This window comes from Gnatocerus cornutus, chromosome 5, assembly GCF_029298725.1.
Source record: "Gnatocerus cornutus isolate USDA-ARS CGAHR chromosome 5, icGnaCorn1.1, whole genome shotgun sequence".
Lineage (NCBI taxonomy): Eukaryota > Metazoa > Arthropoda > Insecta > Coleoptera > Tenebrionidae > Gnatocerus > Gnatocerus cornutus.
In genome coordinates this window covers 10422299-10439349 of record NC_142237.1, presented here as the reverse complement: position 1 = coordinate 10439349, position 17051 = coordinate 10422299, and the positions used below count along the sequence as shown (strand labels likewise).

Genomic DNA, 17051 nt, shown 5'->3' with positions numbered 1-17051 from the left:
CATTTTCTTAAAATAAATTTTGGATTTCAAAGCAATGAATTGAAACATTGTTAATTAGTTACTATTGAAAATGTCATTGTGCGCATAGATAAGAATAGCTATTCAATTTAGGATGTAAAACAAGTATTTGATATCTATTTTTATATCTATGGTATCTAAAAGCTTAATAAATTAATTTAAACTTATATATAAGTTTTCTTGCAGCAGAGCATAAATGCTTGACATGAATAATTTTTTATCAATGTCTTGATATGATTTATTATCTTTCATTTATTTTTATCATGTGATGAAGAAATATTGGGAAAAACCGTTGAAATCGATCGCAATTTGATCTAAAATAAAAAATATACAGCGAGGATAAACACGATTTTGGAAACAATTTGGGAATATGTAAATGGAATTTCCACATTTTTTCACCTTGAAGGAAGTTTTGTAAAATATGTAGCTATTTCTTATAAGTAGAAATTATGGTAAAAATAGTTAAAAAAATAGATAAATAACTCACCATCTACCCCTAAAGTCGTTCCTAAACCTAAACCTAAACCTAATCTACCCCTAAAGTCGTTCCTAAACGCATTAAAAACCAAAAAATTAACTTCATTTTTGCAACAGTAATTTGCAAACCAGACAAATAATTTTAAGGAAAACTGATATTAAGGTGCCTTTTAATCTGAGAATCAAAAACGAGTTTTTTCTTATATACAAAGATAATATGAAATAATCTTGGAACATGCCTAAAAGTAGTTTTGATTAATACAGATAATGATTACAAAACAGTGTAAAAATTTTCAGAAATACTCTTAATACAAATAAAAATAGAATTGTTTGCAGTATGAAAAAAATAATCAAACATGTACATGTATCAATTACTTTACCATGACAAGGTTATTGCATTAGCTGGCGACTGAGGTACAAGATTCTGTCTACAATACTTGCCACTGCAAACGGCTCAAAAAAATTACAAAAATTAGAAAAATTCACAGTTGAAATGCATTATTCGAATTCATTACACCTACAAAAATACTCATCTACCCAATGATTTCATAGAAGTTATTATTATTGCAATTGCAACACTAGAAATGTTAAAATTCAATTAATCATTTTGGGAAAAATGTTAAAATCTCGGGTACGATCAATAAAAAGCGAAGAAGGCATTCGGATATTTTCGGATAAATCGTCGCTGTCGTCACACCTCAATGTTGGTTGCACATATCTGTAGCTGGAACGCAATTTATGACTAGGTAAAAATATGCATTTTTATACCAAAGTCCTAATACATTTTCATATTGCTCTTATAATTTTTTTTTTTTTCATTACAACATCCAGATATTAAATTTTTGGATTTTACATGGTTTATACACTTCCATCACTGCAATTTGAGATTGTAAGCTACAAACTATTCGACGATGGTGTTCCAATTTTTATCTGTTGTTTTTAATTTTAGAAAAAAGAAAGATCATAATAAGATCATAAATTAGGCATTTATGACTTTACTATTTCATGTACAATTCAATGTAAGCGCAGTGTTTACTTTGGATAATTTAATGGATTAGTAGAGATTGATATACAGGATGTCCCAGAACTCGCGCCCCAGAGAGAAAGGGCTTATGGAGACAACAATTCTGAACCAAAATTTTGAAACCATAATTTTTTAACTCAAAAAATAACCGAGATAAGACAAAAAAAACGCTTCAATTTCTACACTTAAAAAAAAGATTTAGCGTCTACAGATTAGTCGAAAACCTTTAGTTAATCTTTGAATCCAAGCTCATTATTGATAAAAATTGTCTTCTCATCAATCAAAAACAACTGTCAATAAGTGGAAAAAAACTAAATAAACAATTTATAGTTTTTAAATTTCACACCTTGCATTATTAGGAAAAACCGTCTTCATCATACAAATGAATTTTAATTGTTTGGTACTACAGTTATTCCTAACTTTACTAGAAATGAAATACAAATACTTATAAGTTACAAGTAATTAATATGCTGCAGATTAACCGATGATACTCCATAAATTACCTCTCATGATTGATAAACAATTGAAGAGATTAATCCGTCGTCTTTATCTCTTATCTTGCCGTAAAACGGAAGTACAAGAGTTTTATAAAAGTCGTCTACAACGACATCAAACAGTACGATCTAAACCATGAAATCAATCATTGCTGTTCTATTTTTCGCAGGCGCTGCTTTAGGTAAAAAACCCTTTGATTAAAGGTAAGATTTTTTGAACATCCTTTTAGCCGTTCCTGCCGACTTCGGCTGGCGAGTTGTTGGAGGCTCAACAGCGGCCACAGGTCAATTCCCGTTCATCATTTCTCTTAGAACTACATCAGACTCTCACACTTGCGGAGGATCTTTGATTGACAATAACTGGGTTATAACCGCAGCTCATTGCGTAACCAGGTATTCCAAAGGGAGTTTTAAGGATGAAACACATTTTCATTGATAATTTTTCAGTTCAACAGCCACCCGCTACACCGTTCTTGCCGGTATCAACCAACTCAACTCCAACAGCGGAGTCAGGTCTGGAATCAAACGAATCATCTCTCATCCTCAATACGACAGCTCGCAACTCCTCAACGACATCGCTCTCATCGAACTCGCAACGCCAATTCAAGAATCGTCATTGATCAAAATCATTCCTTTGGAAAACGGAAGCAATGATATTGCTCGTGATTGCACCTTAATCGGTTGGGGAAGAACTTCTTATCCTGGAAACATTCCCAATGATTTGCAGTACCTTAACTCAAGAACCACAACCATTGAACAATGTAAAAATTCGTGGAGCACTGAAACTATTCTTTCTTCTCAAGTCTGCACATACACGAAAAGTGGACAAGGGGCTTGCCATGGCGATTCTGGTGGCCCTCTTGTTGCTGAAACTAATGGCAAGACTACATTGATTGGTTTGGTTTCTTGGGGCGCTCCTTGTGCCGTTGGAGCACCAGATGTTTATACGAGAGTGTCTTCGTTCATTGATTGGGTCAGGCAAAATACAGGACTTGATCTTTAAATATTTTGTTACATTATACAAAAATATACTCCTAATTACTTACAATAAAAATACACAAGCAATAAAGTTTCCTCTATTTGTCAAAAAAAAAACGATCCAATTTAACTAAATACACAAATCTATTTTCTTCAGTTTTTCTTGAAATTTTATAAGCTTTGCAACGACCTATAAACTCATTGCTAGAGTTAGTTGTTTTCATAATATTTTAGAAAAACTGATCTCATGTCTCAAAAAAAATTCTGTTGATTGTCCAATGCAATTTCACATATAACTCAAGAATTATTATATTGATTTATTATCGTAATATATCATTGAATAGACTGAGATCTCGCCATTTTAACGTACTAACAAATGCATTGTTGTCTCTTATCGCTTATAAGTTATAGGACAAAAACCATTCATTAATTTTTCAAGTAACTAAAACTTTTTGGAAAATTTTGGCAATATCATTGTAAAATTCTATGTGGTTGCTTATAAAATAGTAATTTCTAGACACATATTAATTTATAAATGCGTTTTTATGCTAACGCAGCCCAGAATACCTAAAACATTTTAAAAAAATCATCATTTAGCATCTACGAATTTTGCAGATTTTGTAAAGATTTCTACTGTTTTCTCGCGATTTAGGCGTTGAGTCTTAATAGAAATTAGCACTTTTCTAGATTTCAAGCTCTACTCTGCAAATCCAACCCAGAAAATAGTCAAAATGGACGAAAAATCGTCATTTAGCGTCAAAATAAGCGCATTTCTCTACGAATTTTGCAAATTTTGTGAAGATTTCTGCTGTTTTCTCGCGTTTTATTAGACATTGAATCTTACTAAAAACATTTAGATGATGTAGAGCTCTTTTTTTCCTATTACAATTTTTTTTTGGCATTCAATCTAAATTTTTTATTAAATCTTCAAATCTTAACAAAACGTTTTTTTTTTCTACATCTACATAACTACATCTTCTTTGTCATATAACTTATAAATGGCAAAATATACCAAACTTTGCAGTTGCAAGAACCACATTAACCATAAACTTTACCTGAAAGTAAATCTGCAAAAAGAAAATTTCTTAATTCATGGTTTGCTTCATAGAAGAAACCTTTGTAGTTCGTAAAATTTAAATTGTGACTTTTGCGATTGCTGAACTTTAAACGGCTCTAGTTTTAAATCTAAAGAGTTTAGATTTTTTTTGCAAATTCACTCTCAGAATTCAAGAATTCTAGAACACTCTGTATGTATTGCAATGTATACTACTCCTATTTATTGTTTTTGCAAAGGCACTTAACAATTTTGTCGGAACAAACTTCTTGAGTGATTGTAATACTACTTGAATCTGTCTGAAGTTATCGTACACCCAGACTAATTATCCATACAATTGTTTAGCATTCCTCAGATTAACTGAGCACTTTCAAATAACTCCTCTTATCTAACCTTTAGATGTAAAAAATATCATTAATGAAAACAGACATTAAACTTTAAACGAGTGGGAGCGCCTTTTGATCTACACGTAGGAGAATAGAAGAATCTAAATTCTCTTTGCAAATCAAGCGAGATTGTGTTCATTGTATTTGATTTGGTAACTTAAACTTAAACTTCTTCTGTGGTAAATGAGCAGATTATGATATAGTATGAATAAGTAGTGAATATGCGAAAATAACCCAAGACAGGGACAATAAATTATTACTTGAGATCTATCATTACTCTTGACTTATGATGGATAAACCATTAAAGAAATTAATCCGTTTTTAATCAATATCAACTCTTATCTTAAATCGGATTACAGTAATACAAAAATCGTCTACAACAACAATATTTGAGAGTACGAATTTTCATTATTCCAGTCCCCCAACCTTTGAACGTTTATACAAGAGTCTCTACAATCATAGATTGAATAAGACAGAAAACGAACTTGATATTGAACTATTATCTCTGTTAACTACACAACAAACATTCACACATAAATTATAGAAACTTTCAATCAAAGCCATTTTACATGTTTACGATTTTCCCTTATTTGCTTCAATCTCCCTGTCACGCTACCATTAAATGTTGTCATATTTATTAGTTCCTAATGTATGTACTACACCAAAATGATATTTACAAGAACTTTGATAACAAACCTGTCCTAGTCACATATTAGTTTGAAACCGGTAAAAATGATCCGCTACAAATGTTTCCACGATTCCTTCAGTTTCTTCATTAAATTTATTAACTTCTTTGGCCTGTTACCTGTGACTGGTTTGTCGTCCATCCACAGAATTCGGTTCGGATGGACATCATGGAAAACGATCTACACAATTTTAATTGCGTTTATTTATTTAGTAAACACGTTGTTTCTTGTAATACATTGGACAACTGTAAAATTCAGTTTTAAGATTATCAGTAGGTAAGTTTATTAGAAAATCTTGTTTAACACAAAATTTTTAGTTAAACAACTCAATCAGATTAATGCTTTGACTACTTTAATTTTGTATTGTCGTTTGGCAAAAAAATGGCCCAAATTTGTAAAACTGTGGGATGAAGTTGATCAAAAAATGTCGAAAGTGTATAGATATCCTTCGGATTTAGATTTCAGAATAAAACTTGGAAGTGGACTTGCTGTTGCTTTATCAATGAGTAAAATCATAACAAAAAATGTCAAGTAATCATCGACGGAATTATTTTGCAGCTGAATATATTCTGCTCCTGGTGTACCACATCAGGAAAAATGAATTAGATAACAATGGAGAATTTATTGTGGAAAATTACTACTTAGAAGCATTTCCAGAACTCTTCTCAATGTTACCTTTTAACTGGCTTACTGCATGCTTCGCGACCGTAAGAAATTATTATTAAATTAAATTAAATTTCTGATTCTAATGGATATTTTGCCTAGATCACAAGTATCGTCGGATACTTAATTTGGACAATAAACGATCTGTTCATCGTTTTAATCAGTTCGGCTTTAGCGCTGCGTTTTAAACAAATAACACGACGGTTATATTTAGACGAAACAAAGGTAAAAACTCAATAAAAGTATCAAAATGACAGTATTTTGTAGTCAAATTCGCACAACTATTGGATTGATATAAGAGCGGACTATGACCGTCTGATACATTTATCTAGAAAGTTGGAAAAATACGTATCTAACATTGTTCTTCTGTCATATTCAGCTAACATATTTTTCTTGCTGATTCAGCTGTCAAACGTTATAGGGTAAACAATCTCAATTCTATTAAAATAAATTAATAAAATTTTTATTTCAGACATCTCAATTACAGCGTTCAAATCCTTTATTTCGTCTATTCATTCTCATTTCTGATTGTAAGACTTGTATGTGTTTCTCTGTACGGTTCTTGGATAATAGATGAAAGTAAGGAACCTTCAAATGTGTTACATGCGGTACCATCGCAAACTTATGGCCAAGAGGTAGTTATTCTTGCCCCACGTGTGTCTAATATTGATATTACGAATTAACTTTTGTCTCTTAATTAATTTGATTGCAAATTAAATGTTTTTGAAATTCTGATTTGTTCATGCCTTAAACTTTTTAGATTCGTCGGTTTCTGTACCAAGTCAGTTACAACGATATTGGAATCACCGGCAACAATATGTTTAAAGTCACACGTGGACTCTTGTTGAATGTAAGTGAAAATTGATGGAAAACTTGAATTAATAATGTCTTGCAGATTGCAGGTGCCATTGTCACGTATGAACTTGTAATGATTCAATTTAATGATAGTGCAGGTTTGTAATAAATCATCAAAAATTATTAGTAATAATCAATTGATTATTGTCAGATAACATGTTAATCTATGAATTAAAACAGAAATGTTAAGTTACACGATGCACGACTAATATTCGTTTAAAAAAGTTTTTTTTTTGGGTGATTTTCAATATTTTTTCCAGCAAAAACGACATTTATACGTTTGAGATATACATCAATCAAAAGGGTAGATTGAAGTCTATCATCTTTTAAATCTTAGATTGGTAGGCCAAACAGTTTACAAGTGGCAACCAATAAACAAAAAATTATTGATTAAGACAGAAATTTTTTTCGCAAAAAAATCGACCATCGACTTCTTGGTTAAAAGCGAATTCGAATAGAAACAGGCCCAAGAAAAACAATGACGCAAACCGTTTTATTTTATCTGTTGTAGTTTTAAAGATATCGAGCATAAAAAATTTTGAAACTTTCAACGACCATAACTCACTTATTTGTTGTCATACGGAGACTTTGAGGCCAGATTTAAAATCTGCAAAAAAAATGCGTAAAATAAACTTTAATAACGCCAATTTGCTCCAAAAATAAGCGAAATATTAACGGCTAAAATGTAACATATTTTTTTCAACGAAATCAAAAATCCAAAAATCAAAGTCCAAAAGATGCAGCGACATGCACGATTTCTACAAAAAATGTAAAAACTATAAAAATATGTCTATAATGCAAAATTTACATGCATTTGGCGTGTTTTTTACTAATAACAATTTGAATGACGGTAATGTTGCCCGGCGCCTCCACCATTTGTATTGTAAGCACATTAAATCAATAAAAATTTAAATTAAAATAAAGAGATTATTAAGAATGTATTAAGAAAGATTGTAAATAACTAAATATGCAAAAAAAATTATTAAAAAAGTAATAATAAAATATAAAAATGTAGAAGAGAAAATATCAGAATATCCAAAAGAAACTGGAGCTTCATATTTCAAGCAAAACAAAAAATTGTCATATTATTTGTCTGTATTTTATTCACCTCTTCAATAATATCAACATTATTAAAATTTAACGTTGTATACTTTACATTTATTTCCAACATCAACAACTTTTCACCCAACAAACAGTAGATTATTGATCACCTCAAATAAGTAAATATTTTGAATTCTAAAAGAAATACCGTAAAACTAAAGTAAAAACAACATTCAAGGTCAAGATAATAATAGTAAACAATAATCAAACTGTGAAAAACTAATAAAAACATGTGTATTAATTTTACCTTTTACCATAATGACAATTCACTTCCCGTGATAAAATCTTGAACATAAAAAGTGATTGTAATCGATAACAGATAACAAATAGAAATGTTTACCTTTTATTTAATTTCTATTAATCTGAAGCAGTCAAAGTGGTGACACCTTAACCGGTGATAAAATTTCAACGAGTAAATAAAAATGCGAAACAAGCTTATTAAACGTATTCTAAATTTTAATATAACAACGACTAATAATAATTCGCCAACGACACACAACTGTCTGAAATTTGCGCTAACTGTTGCACAAATCACTGGAATTTTCCCAGTTGCCAACATCCGAAATTCAGATTATTTGAAAGTTAAATTTAAATTAAAATCGTGGAATTTTCTGTACACGGCCCTAGTTTCTACCTCTCTTATTTTTTGTGGATGCTTCTGTTTCTACAAATCGCTTACAAGTGGAATTTGGATAAATCAACTAAGTACAGGTTTCATTAAGTTTTTATTAATACCACTTCAATCGTATTTTTACAGTTTCGCCATTTTACTACTTGCACGCCTTTACAAATTCTTTATGCTTTCTGTGTCTTGCTCACAAATGGCCCTTCTTTATAAAAAAGTGGTGTCGAATTGAAGAAACTTTATTAAAAAACTACAAAGTCACCACAAGTTTACGCAAGAAAACAAATTGTCTCGCTTTCTTCATGATTTGTGTGTCTTTGGTGGAGCATAGTCTATCGATTTTAACTCTTGTTTATTCTTCTAAATGTGAAAATGACTCAACAGGAGCCGAGCATTATTTCAAAAAGCATTTCCATTTTATCTTTCATTATTTTCCGTATAATTTTGGAATCGGATTATTTTTAACGGTAAGACACTAACTACTCTAATTAAAAGTTAATTCAACTTTTTCTTAAGCTTGTAAATTGGTATGCGACTGTAGCCTGGAATTTCGGAGACATTTTCATCATTTTGATCAGTAACGTCATGACTGAAAGATACCAAAAAGTTAATCTCAAAATAAAAACAATTACTAACGAGATTTGTCTCCGACATGAGAATGAAAAGAAAAAATATGAAAATTTTATAAAAGTTAGCAACGGGGAGACCCAAGTAAGCGCACTTTTTTAGGTCTTTTGACTCAGTGTGAGTTTTAGAAACGCGAAATTCAACTTTGGGGCCAAATCCGAAAACACTACAACAGTCTGAATGATACGATGCGTTCTCTGGATCACCTGCTTTCTGACTTAATTTTAGTTTCCTACTCTTTCAACTTAACTTTCATTCTAATCCAATTATTCAACAGTTTAAGGTAAGATTTTGTATCCGTACTGTCCTCATATTAAAATTTAGACACATGAGTTCGGCCATCGAAGCCGTCTACTTTTTCTACTCCTTCGGATTCGTCATTGGCAGAATCGTTTTAGTTTCTATTTACGGTGCCTCCATTCACGAAGAGAGCAAAGCTGCGATACCTTTTCTGACTTCACTTCCAGTTGAATTATACAACGAAGAGGTTTAGTACTAGTCCTAATTTGAGTGTTTTGAAAATATTTTTTTTTAGATTTATAGAATTATTACGCAGATACATGTGGATTCCGTCGCCTTGACTGGGCATAATTTTTTCAAGCTTACAAAAGGTCTCGCTCTAAATGTACTCAGTAAATATAAACATGTTTTCCAGAAAGCTGTTAAGGTTTTTTTAAGGTGGCAGCTGCCATAATCACTTACGAGCTAGTGTTGATTCAGTTTAATCAAGCAACGTTGGATCAGTTTGTTAGAATCAACGAAACTATTTGCTTTTAACGCTATTCTGTAGCTTGCTGTATTCAAAATCTTCAATAAAAATACAGTTGTCTGTAATTTTTTTTTTTATAAGAATTATCCCAGACAATATGAAGTTCAAATTTGAGTGGTTTCGAACAAACAATATTGGGAATGAAGCTTTCCACCACCAAGTTAAGTGGATTTTGGTTATTGGTCAAGTTTTTGGATTTTTACCCGTGCGGGGTGTAACCTCCGACGATTCCGGGGATTTAATTTTTAATTGGTATTTGAAAAGAGTGTTTTACACGGAGGTTTTAATTTTTGGGTCGTGTTTTATGACGGTTATTTCCTCTTGTCGACTTTTCTTCAGCGACTATGACTTAGAGAGTGTCAGTAAGTAATTTATATCATCTTATTTAAGCTTTTAGTGTACACTCCCGAAAATAGCTATTTTACGAATTCATTTTAGTCCTTAAAATAAGTCTTTTCAAGACTTGGTATATCCCAAAAAGTGGCCATGATAAATAATAAGTTTGTAAGAAAATCTAACACAATTTTCTACAACTTATGCAAAAAACTCCAATTTTTTTGTGTTTATTTTACGCAATCTGATAAAGAAACAATTAATCATACATAGCAAGAAGTTTAAATGTATTTTTGGAAGCTTTGTCTTAAAATTTTTGTTTGTAACACGTACCTAAAAACTTTTTACAAACTCATCTGCTAACAACAACAAAAATATCTATTTCCTAATTTGCTGTGGTAACAAGGCAATTTCCGTATTTGTTTTAAGTGCGTTAGCAGATGTTTCCGCATCGAAGGCGTTAATAGCTTTGTTAGAAAATAGATTTAATGGGTAAATTAAAAAAAAATCTCATCAAAAAACTCGTTTAATATAGGAACAATATATTCTGAACAACACAGTTATTAAAATTTTGTAAGTTAACAAATTTAAAATGTTTTTACATGTTCCGCGCTCTGAAAATTAAATTCGTCGTAGATAAAATGTTGTATTTTACTCGCATATTATCAAACTATTATTGCATTCGTTTAATTAGAAAACGTGCTTTGGGCGTATTATAAAACTCGTTTTTTAATATACTATTCCATCATAATATTTTTTTATTATTTCTTCATGAAGACGATCGTTACCCTTCTCTTCTGAAACCCAACTTTCAAGCTGATCAAATTCCTAAAATTAAGTATTTTGTACAAGCCATGCTAAAAGTCGTAATTTTTGGCAATTTTGAACATAGTGTAAACAACTAAAAAAAGCTCAGCTCTAGAACTAAAAAGAAACTATTTTTAGCTGAACAGATAAAAAGTCACTAAATTTAGTTAGTTTCTTCACTTATTTAAGAGCACTTTCTCATTTAAATTACCCATTTTAGCAAACTGCTTTTTCACAAATTTAATTTTTAATTTTTCAATCATAATATAAAATTTTAAAAATTACAGACTATTAAAGAACCTAAAACCTATAGTTATCAAGATAAATTATTTTATGAAGTAATAGCTGTTGTCCAAGCAATAACCTACACATTAGGTCTGTTTATGAACACAATACTTATTGAATATTAATTATTGGCGTAGTCACAATAGACTGGACGTCAAAACACGAATATATTTATCAATAAAACACAGAATTCTAAAGAAACTAAATACGAAGCGCAATACGAAAATATACACGACAATTACACTGACCTAGTTGAGATCATTGTACGTTTTTTCATCAATCATTAATCACAAACATCAAAGATAATTGCATACCAACTACTGGAAAAGCATTCTATAGAATAAAATTATCACTTGTCATGATAATTAAATGTAACTTCTTGTGACATTCTAAGAAGATCGATAATTTTCTCTAATATATTATTACAATAACAATTACTTTAACGAAAAAGACGATACCATCAAAGCAGAAAATGTATTGAAGTCCGGGATAGTCAAATCCACAAAATGTCATTACAGAAATCCAAGAATATGTCATTATTTCACCGAAATATTAAATGGGTGTTAATATTGGCGCAGTTTTTTGGGCTTTTACCGGTGAAAGGAGTGTCGTCTGATAAATTGGAGGATTTGAAATTCGTTTGGATTTCTAAGAGAGTTGCTTTTTCGCTGCTAGTGATCATAGGATCGACTTTCAATTTGATAATGTGTTTAGTCAAAATTGGTGTATATGGAAATCACTTGCATCTTTTTAGTGAGTAAATGCCACATCTAAATGTACAAAATGCAGAGTAATAATATAGGCACACCACATAAAAATTCCGAAATTTTTAAAATCATATTCTTTCAGGCAGCTTTATTTTTAATGCAAACAGTGCTATTGGAGGAATAATTTTCTTCAATCTGGCTAAAAACTGGCCAACTTTAATTCGAAAATGGACCCAAGTAGAAGCAAGTTTAGATACCTGGAACAGAAACCGTCACATGAAACAAAAATTTAATATCATAATCGGAATAGTGATGACGGCAGCAGTAGGTAGCGTATTCCACCCTGTTAGGCTTAAAATGACTTCAAAAGTAAAATTTGAAATCGATCCGAAATTAAACAGACTTTCTATATTTCAGTCGAACATATCCTGTCCTTAGTTTATGTTTCTACTCGGATTCCAAATGATGAACCAGACAAACTGACCAAGTACTTTCGGACAAACTATCCACATTTGTTTGATTTTTTCGAATTTTCAACACCTCTAGCAATCTTCGCGTTTGTAATAAAATCCGTTTTAATCAGACGACATCAGATGACAATTACAGTTCTAGATAATAAACATTTTGAACGTGTTTTCGTGGAATTTTCTGGACGCATTTTTGATGATTATCAGTAGTGGTCTTGCATCAATGTTTCAACAAATCACTAGCAGAGTCATCGTTGCCTATAACACCAAAGTAAAATGAAAAAAAAAAAACTCTAAACTTCTAACAACCAGTGTTCCTTTAGGTCTATTTAAAATTCCATTGGATGAAAATCAGGGAAGACTACAATAAAGTTTCAATTTTGTGTAAAGTGGTGAATAAAAAAATATCAACGCTCATATTAGTCTCGTTCGCCACAAACATGTTTTTTATTACCTCCCAACTCTATGGAAGTCTTAGGTAAGTTTCCTTCTTCCAAACACTTGATTTTCTTGTGAAATTTCAGTGAGACATCCACAACCATCAAGAGCATTTATTTTTCGTTTTCTTTCGGTTTACTGGTTCTGAGAACTGTAGCCGTGATTTTATTTGCTTCAAGCATTAATGATGAAAGTAAAAAATCTATGAGTTATTTGTTGTCTCTCAACTCCGATGCGTACAATTCAGAGGTAAATTTCCTCAAACTAATAAAATTTTAGCTATCAATTCTTCAGGTTGAGAGATTCACCTATCAAATGCATTGTCAGCCAGTGGCATTAACTGGAAACGACTTTTTTATAATCACCAAAGGACTTCTTCTTGGGGTAAGTCAAAATCGTAACTTCTTTAGTTACCAAATTGCGATTGTAGATGACTGGAAGCATCGTCACTTACGAATTATTTCTGATTCAGTCAAATGAGGCGGTGGGCTAAAATCAATGCTTCGGTATTTTCCATTCACGTTTATGATAGATATCCTCCATTATTTTTTATCTTTTATTTACAAATTTATGCAAATATTAAACGTTATGATGTATGTGATAAAATTGCTTATTTTCTGAAAACAGATCAATGCAACTGAGAGCTTCCAGGTGTTCTAATTGTTTTCCAAACCACCGCATGAGGTCAACAAGATAATTATTCTTGTCAATGGTAAATAATTGATCATGTTAACTAGTGCTGCGCTGTAAATAGATAACTAAGTTTGATATCGACGTAATTTTATTGACATTGAAGCCTTGAAAGTTATAAATTAAATTTGATTTCTTGAACAAAATTGAAGACAAACAAGAAACAGTTCATCTCCACCTCGCTCTTATTTTTTTAATATTTGCACACCTTTTAATCTTGATGAACATCGATTTTGCAGAACTAAATTATTTAGATTTTGACCGATAGAGTGATAACATTCGTCAATAAATTAAGAGAGAAGCTTTCGCAATGCGTCATTTCTACCGTAGCCGTGGGCTTTCTAACAATGTGAATCTGTGCAAAGATGCGAACGATTAAAAAAATGAAATCGGATATGGCTCTAACGATTGAACCAGATTTAGCTCTAGCGTACCCCAAACAAAGTTTCCATGAAACATTTTCGTTTGTGATAATACTCGGGCAAGTTTTCGGCATAATGCCGCTGCATGGCATGACCACGAAGAACGTCCAAGAGGTCAAATTTCGGTGGAAATCCTTTCGACTACTCTTTGCCGTTTATCACATTGTTGGAGCTTTTGTTATGGGATTGTTCTGTATTATAATGTTCGGGGTGTATGGATTTATGCTTGATCAACTGGGTAAGTGAGCATTTTAGTTAACTTTGTTAAAATTGGTTTATAAAATAGGTCATCTGTCTTTTTACGTACTCAACTTCTGTGCCGCTGTGCAGTTTATAGTCATAGCCCAAAACTGGTCAACGATACTAAATGAATGGGCTTTTATTGAGATGTCAATGAGGAGCTACAGTTACATGACCAATATGAAGAGACGATTCGTTATGTTGACCACAATCATTATGACTCTTGCTTTAGGTACCTAATCATCATCTCAACTTATTTTTGATGGTTCTAATAATGATGACTTGACAGCCGAGCACCTTCTTTTCATCACAAATTCCTACACCATGGGCCAAACGTGTGCATATGACATCTACAACTCTCGAGACAAAATCTACTTCATATTAGCCTTCCCGATGGTCTTCAGTGTAACAGATTACTCCACTTGGAAGGCAGTTTTCGTTGAAGTAATTCTTCGCGGTGTTAACTTTCCTTTGTTACAAACAAACATTTTAGATCGCCAACGTGCTATGCACCGTAACATGGAATTACACGGACCTCTTCATTATTTTATTTAGTTGCACCCTCGCAGCTCGCTTCGCTCAAATCAACAACCGATTGAAACATAACAAAGTGATGCATGAAAAACGGTTTTGGAAAGAAATTCGTGAAGACTACAGTAAATTAGTTCATTTGACTAATATTGTCGATCGACATATTTCTGCGCTGGTCACGATTTCTTTCGTCAACAACGTCTTCTTTATTTGTGTGCAGCTCTACAAGAGTCTAAAGTAAGATAGTTTTTGAAACTTTCAAGTTAATTTTTCTTTCCAGGCCGCGTTTTACTTCAGTAGAAACGGTGTATTATTTTTACTCTTTTGGATTTTTGGTTGGAAGAACCATAGCTGTAAATTTGTACGGCGCTTGGATTAATGATGAAAGCCGCAAGCCGTTGCAAATACTTCATTCGATTCCTTCCGAATATTATTGCGAAGAGGTTTGTAATGGTACGTTTTAATACAACTAATAGGACTGTTTTATTAGATTTCTCGAATGATTCATCAGATCAATGCATCGCCAGTGGGAATCACAGGATCTAAGTTTTTTGTAGTTACCAGAAGTTTTCTTCTAAAGGTAATACAAGATTGTTTGTTTATTTTTTTACTGTTATTCTTTCAGATGGCTTCTACTATCGTAACGTTTGAGCTAATGTTCCTACAGTTCGGTCCCTACATGAAGTTTGAACCGTCCGACTCTTTAAACTCAACAACTAACATAACAAGATGCTTTGTTTAATTATTAACATTATTATTTATTATTAATATTATTTATTATAGTTCAGAATGCACTTTTTTATTTATGTAAGCATATGTAGTAAAATTTATTGTTTTCTTATTTTGGCATGCCTTACTGTTGCTTAAAAAGGAAATGTTCCAACAATAAAAAACTGCTTTTGTACCTGACTTCACCCATTTCTTTTTCTTTTTGTCATTTTTTTGCAGTTGTTAATTCTAGTTGTTATTCCTCTTTTGTTGTATCTGTAAATAATATGTTCAACTTTTTTTTATATTTCTTTATTTCTTTAATTCTGTTCCTTCAGAATTTTTGGTGGTTTGGTGGTAGTTACATCTATTTTTTTTAGTTCTCTACAAATTTTGTGTTTATCTTCTGTTTTAATTCTCTAACCTTGGTGCTTATTTTTAACCTCGCCATTAAATTCCAGGCTACACTAATAAGGTAATTTACAACCATTGACGACAACAAAAAATGTAAGTACAGTCGCGGCCAAAATTAAGTAAAACAGCTTTTGAAAGATATTGTAATCCAGACAATAAATTAAACTGTTGCACTACTAATAAAACGTTGTCAGAAGTATTAATTATAATTTCAAGTAAACTGCACAAAAATTGTTTAGTAGCAAGCAGTTCAAAGATCGAAACTTTTAGATTTTTTTCCTGGGGCCGTACAATATTGTAAGTTCGTTTGTTTAGTACAGAGATTAAAGTGAGTAAATCCTAAAAATCTCAACTTTTTACACTAACCTGACCTGAAACCAAAAATTTTCATTTTTTTCCCGTGCAGTTACAATGTTGTAATTTAGAGTGACTAATAAGGAGATCAAAACTAGTGAATCCTAAAAATTTCGTTTTTTTTAACCCGAACACTGTCCAATTTATAGGACTAAATAGAGAGTTTTACTCCGATCCAAAATCAAAATTTTTAGATTTTTTATCTGAAGCCGTACTAGGTATATTGCAATTTCGTGTGTTTAGTACAAAGATTAGAACTAGTAAATCTTAAAAATGTCAACTTTTTAAACCAAGAACTATGGGATTTACAGGACTAAATAGAAATTTTTTAAAATTTTCGCCCTTATCCTGAAATCAAAATTTTTCAATTTTTTTTAAATGTCAAAGTTCTACCAGAAACTACCGGCGAAACAGATCTAATCTTTTAAATTTAACAAATTTTACTTCAGATTTGACTAATACTAATTGTTTCTATCATATCATTGGTCATCTTGACGAAATACATTAAGACAAAAAAAAAACTATTTGTGAACCACCCTGTATACCTTAAAAACCTATAGGAAAACGAAAAACTTTTGTAGAATATTTAAAAAAATATGAAATCTTTGAACATTTCTAAAGAGAAATGACCTCTGATGTTGGAGACCTCCTTAAAAGTGCTATGCTTCTAGGTAGCCTTTATTCATGTTCCATTATTTTTTATCTTTTATTTATCTACAAATTTATGCAAATATTGAACATTATTATTAATGATGTAGGTAGTAGGTATGTGAGAAAATTGCTTGTTTTCTGAAACCAGATCAACGCTAGTGAGAGCTTCCAGGTGTTCTAATTGTTTTCCAAAGCAGCTTATCGTATGAGGTCAACAAGCTAATTATTTTTGTCAATGGTAAATAAT

General features: G+C 31.5%; 3 protein-coding genes and 1 pseudogene across 4 annotated transcripts; all 4 read left to right on the top strand.

Moving 5' to 3' along the window:
* Positions 1-2143: 2143 nt before the first annotated feature.
* Positions 2144-3035, top strand: LOC148174361 (chymotrypsin-1-like). Its single transcript, XM_088036604.1, has 3 exons — positions 2144-2195; positions 2244-2406; positions 2461-3035. The coding sequence occupies exons 1-3, from the start codon at positions 2150-2152 to the stop codon at positions 3014-3016; spliced, it is 765 nt and encodes a 254-aa protein (XP_087892730.1). The 5' UTR covers positions 2144-2149; the 3' UTR covers positions 3017-3035.
* Positions 3036-5770: 2735 nt separating this feature from the next.
* LOC148174360 (gustatory receptor for sugar taste 64e-like) lies at positions 5771-7029 on the top strand. The gene is made up of 9 exons (XM_088036813.1): positions 5771-5824; positions 5883-6005; positions 6048-6202; positions 6253-6415; positions 6541-6630; positions 6676-6737; positions 6816-6849; positions 6896-6913; positions 6973-7029. The coding sequence occupies exons 1-9, from the start codon at positions 5786-5788 to the stop codon at positions 7027-7029; spliced, it is 741 nt and encodes a 246-aa protein (XP_087892939.1). The 5' UTR covers positions 5771-5785.
* A 1129-nt stretch (positions 7030-8158) lies between these two features.
* Positions 8159-9765, top strand: LOC148174359 (gustatory receptor 5a for trehalose-like). The gene is made up of 7 exons (XM_088036812.1): positions 8159-8441; positions 8494-8828; positions 8878-9072; positions 9117-9271; positions 9313-9475; positions 9524-9613; positions 9667-9765. Exons 1-7 carry the CDS (start codon positions 8159-8161, stop codon positions 9763-9765), a joined length of 1320 nt encoding a protein of 439 aa, XP_087892938.1.
* Positions 9766-11712: 1947 nt separating this feature from the next.
* LOC148174358 (uncharacterized) lies at positions 11713-15419 on the top strand (annotated as a pseudogene). Its single transcript, XR_015770152.1, has 20 exons — positions 11713-11890; positions 11985-12217; positions 12307-12449; positions 12502-12627; positions 12680-12834; positions 12881-13043; positions 13089-13178; positions 13225-13282; positions 13327-13387; positions 13422-13478; positions 13532-13540; positions 13591-13598; positions 13637-13686; positions 13739-13816; positions 13850-14144; positions 14193-14378; positions 14436-14590; positions 14640-15120; positions 15168-15257; positions 15303-15419. The product of XR_015770152.1 is annotated as an uncharacterized LOC148174358 (transcript).
* Positions 15420-17051: the final 1632 nt, after the last annotated feature.

Bases quoted from the DNA above. Each gene is read 5' to 3' on its own strand.
- LOC148174361 (XM_088036604.1), top strand. From the start codon at position 2,150: ATGAAATCAATCATTGCTGTTCTATTTTTCGCAGGCGCTGCTTTAG. The intron at 2,196-2,243 runs GTAAAAAACCCT...ACATCCTTTTAG, and splicing joins TTTCGCAGGCGCTGCTTTAG to CCGTTCCTGCCGACTTCGGC. The intron at 2,407-2,460 runs GTATTCCAAAGG...ATAATTTTTCAG, and splicing joins GCAGCTCATTGCGTAACCAG to TTCAACAGCCACCCGCTACA.
- LOC148174360 (XM_088036813.1), top strand. From the start codon at position 5,786: ATGTTACCTTTTAACTGGCTTACTGCATGCTTCGCGACC. The intron at 6,416-6,540 runs GTAGTTATTCTT...TAAACTTTTTAG, and splicing joins CGCAAACTTATGGCCAAGAG to ATTCGTCGGTTTCTGTACCA. The intron at 6,738-6,815 runs GTAATAAATCAT...GAATTAAAACAG, and splicing joins TTTAATGATAGTGCAGGTTT to AAATGTTAAGTTACACGATG.
- LOC148174359 (XM_088036812.1), top strand. From the start codon at position 8,159: ATGCGAAACAAGCTTATTAAACGTATTCTAAATTTTAATATAACAACG. The intron at 8,442-8,493 runs GTACAGGTTTCA...GTATTTTTACAG, and splicing joins AATTTGGATAAATCAACTAA to TTTCGCCATTTTACTACTTG. The intron at 8,829-8,877 runs GTAAGACACTAA...CTTTTTCTTAAG, and splicing joins GAATCGGATTATTTTTAACG to CTTGTAAATTGGTATGCGAC.